This window comes from Austrofundulus limnaeus, unplaced genomic scaffold (assembly GCF_001266775.1).
Source record: "Austrofundulus limnaeus strain Quisiro unplaced genomic scaffold, Austrofundulus_limnaeus-1.0 Scaffold237, whole genome shotgun sequence".
NCBI lineage: Eukaryota > Metazoa > Chordata > Actinopteri > Cyprinodontiformes > Rivulidae > Austrofundulus > Austrofundulus limnaeus.
In genome coordinates this window covers 337,833-339,623 of record NW_013952639.1, presented here as the reverse complement: position 1 = coordinate 339,623, position 1,791 = coordinate 337,833, and the positions used below count along the sequence as shown (strand labels likewise).

General features: G+C 41.7%; 1 protein-coding gene across 1 annotated transcript in view; it reads right to left on the bottom strand.

Moving 5' to 3' along the window:
* nt5c1bb (5'-nucleotidase, cytosolic IB b) overlaps positions 1–1,791 on the bottom strand; it is a gene marked incomplete in the record, with an annotated part of 8,417 nt that overhangs the window by 2,628 nt on the left and 3,998 nt on the right. The window contains 1 exon segment of the mRNA XM_014019986.1: positions 1,207–1,391. Coding sequence (XP_013875440.1) covers positions 1,207–1,391 — 185 coding nt within the window.

The following is a 1,791-nucleotide window of genomic DNA, read 5'->3' as shown; positions in this document are numbered from 1 at the left end:
GCTGATCCTGGATGACGTCGTTAGAAAAAACCCCAACATGAACCAATCACTGCCTCGGATTTCATGTTCAAGAATATACTAGGAGAAATGTCAAGATAAAACTGTGAAAATCCTAAGATAAGTTCACTTTCAACACACTAATGTTGTCACCTTGTACTGATTGTCTGTAAATTGCATCAAATGTCCTCATTTGTGTCATGAAAACAGACGAAAATCTCACAATTGTTTAAATCAAAAACTCAGCAACTTTAAAGTTGTTTAATGTCTCAGAGTCTGAGGTCATGTTGAGCTGCTCCCTTCTCCTCTTCACCACTGTCTGCAGACAACACCGGCATTACACACAGACACACACACGCACACACAGCCTGCTCCGTCATTACCAGCTTGGTCCGAGAGGAGCCCCCCCCCCAACCCACGCCCCCCGCGCTCCATTATTGTATCACGTGATTGTTAATCTAATAAACGAAACATTCAATCCCACCGTAATTGTTCTCTTTCTTACTTTCTTTCTGTCTTACTTTCTGTCTTTCTTTCTTTCTTTCTTTCTTTCTTTCTTTCTGGGGGTGGGGGTTTGCATGCACTCACCCGCTGAGTATATTTAATATTTTCTCCAAAAGCTACACACAGATATCCGCCTTTTAGTCCAACATTATGCGCAGTTTATTTACTTATTTATTTATGTTTACCTTTGTTTCTTTTGTATATTTCTGATTAAACATGTTTTCCACATCTTGTAACTGAGAATAACAGTCAGGTGGGGAGGAGGACAGCTGTAATCTCTGTCTTCAGTTCATCTCAGACCCCTAGTGGCAACTCTGAACCACTTAAGAGTCCTCTGGAGCAGTCTGAACTTTTCTTGAGAGTAAGAGTGATTCTAAGACTTAAGAATTTTGATAACTGGCACTTACACTTAAGTCTGAGAGTTGGAGCAAATCTAAGAAATTTTCAGCACTTAAGTAAAAAAAATCCACTCTATGAAGTTTGATAAATATGGACCCAGGTTCCTAAACCCTGCAGGAACCACAGCCTGACAGGTGTGTTTCCACAAGTACACTTTGATTTATTGCCAAGAATCTGTTAGGATTCATTAGTATTCAAGCTGACAGAGTCATCACTTTTAATTCACCAGCAGAGAGGCGGGCTGCAAACTGTGCCTCGCTGTAATAAAACAGATTTACAGGATTCAGAAGCTTTTTAAAACACAACCTGAGCCAGAGGTTTGTTCTCGAACTTCTTCTCATGCTCGAAGAATGTGTCGAGGCCGTGCTGCTTCACGATGATCTCCGACTCGTCCGAGAAGAGGACAGCGTCGCCGTCGAACGCCACCCTCAGCTGGGTGTCACTCAGCCCGGCGTCCGCCGTGGGCCTGAACATCGTAGCTGCAGCGATACCTGAGGGGGGGGAGTCGAGGCGTGCTTTAAAATTTGAACCTATGGCTCGAGGTATTCTGCTGCAGGCGAGCTCTGACTTTTCCTCTCTGCAGAAGCCTGAACCGGCTCTAAATTCACTTTTTTAAAGAGATCCCTGATTAGCTGTAACATTAGACTTTATTTAATAAACATATATTTTAACTGTAAAATAAAGACTGTAAAAATACTGTAGGCTGTTTAGTTTTTATAATATTTAAATTAAAAGTTTAAAAAATATTACACGGACGGGGCCATTTTATTTACACACAAAGCATTCTGGGTAAATGACGTGGATAGGTCCTTGGTGCGAGGCTGCTAGCGAGCTATATCCACCCTGAAGGTTAATCTTGGACAATATCTGATGATCGACTCTTAAATGAAA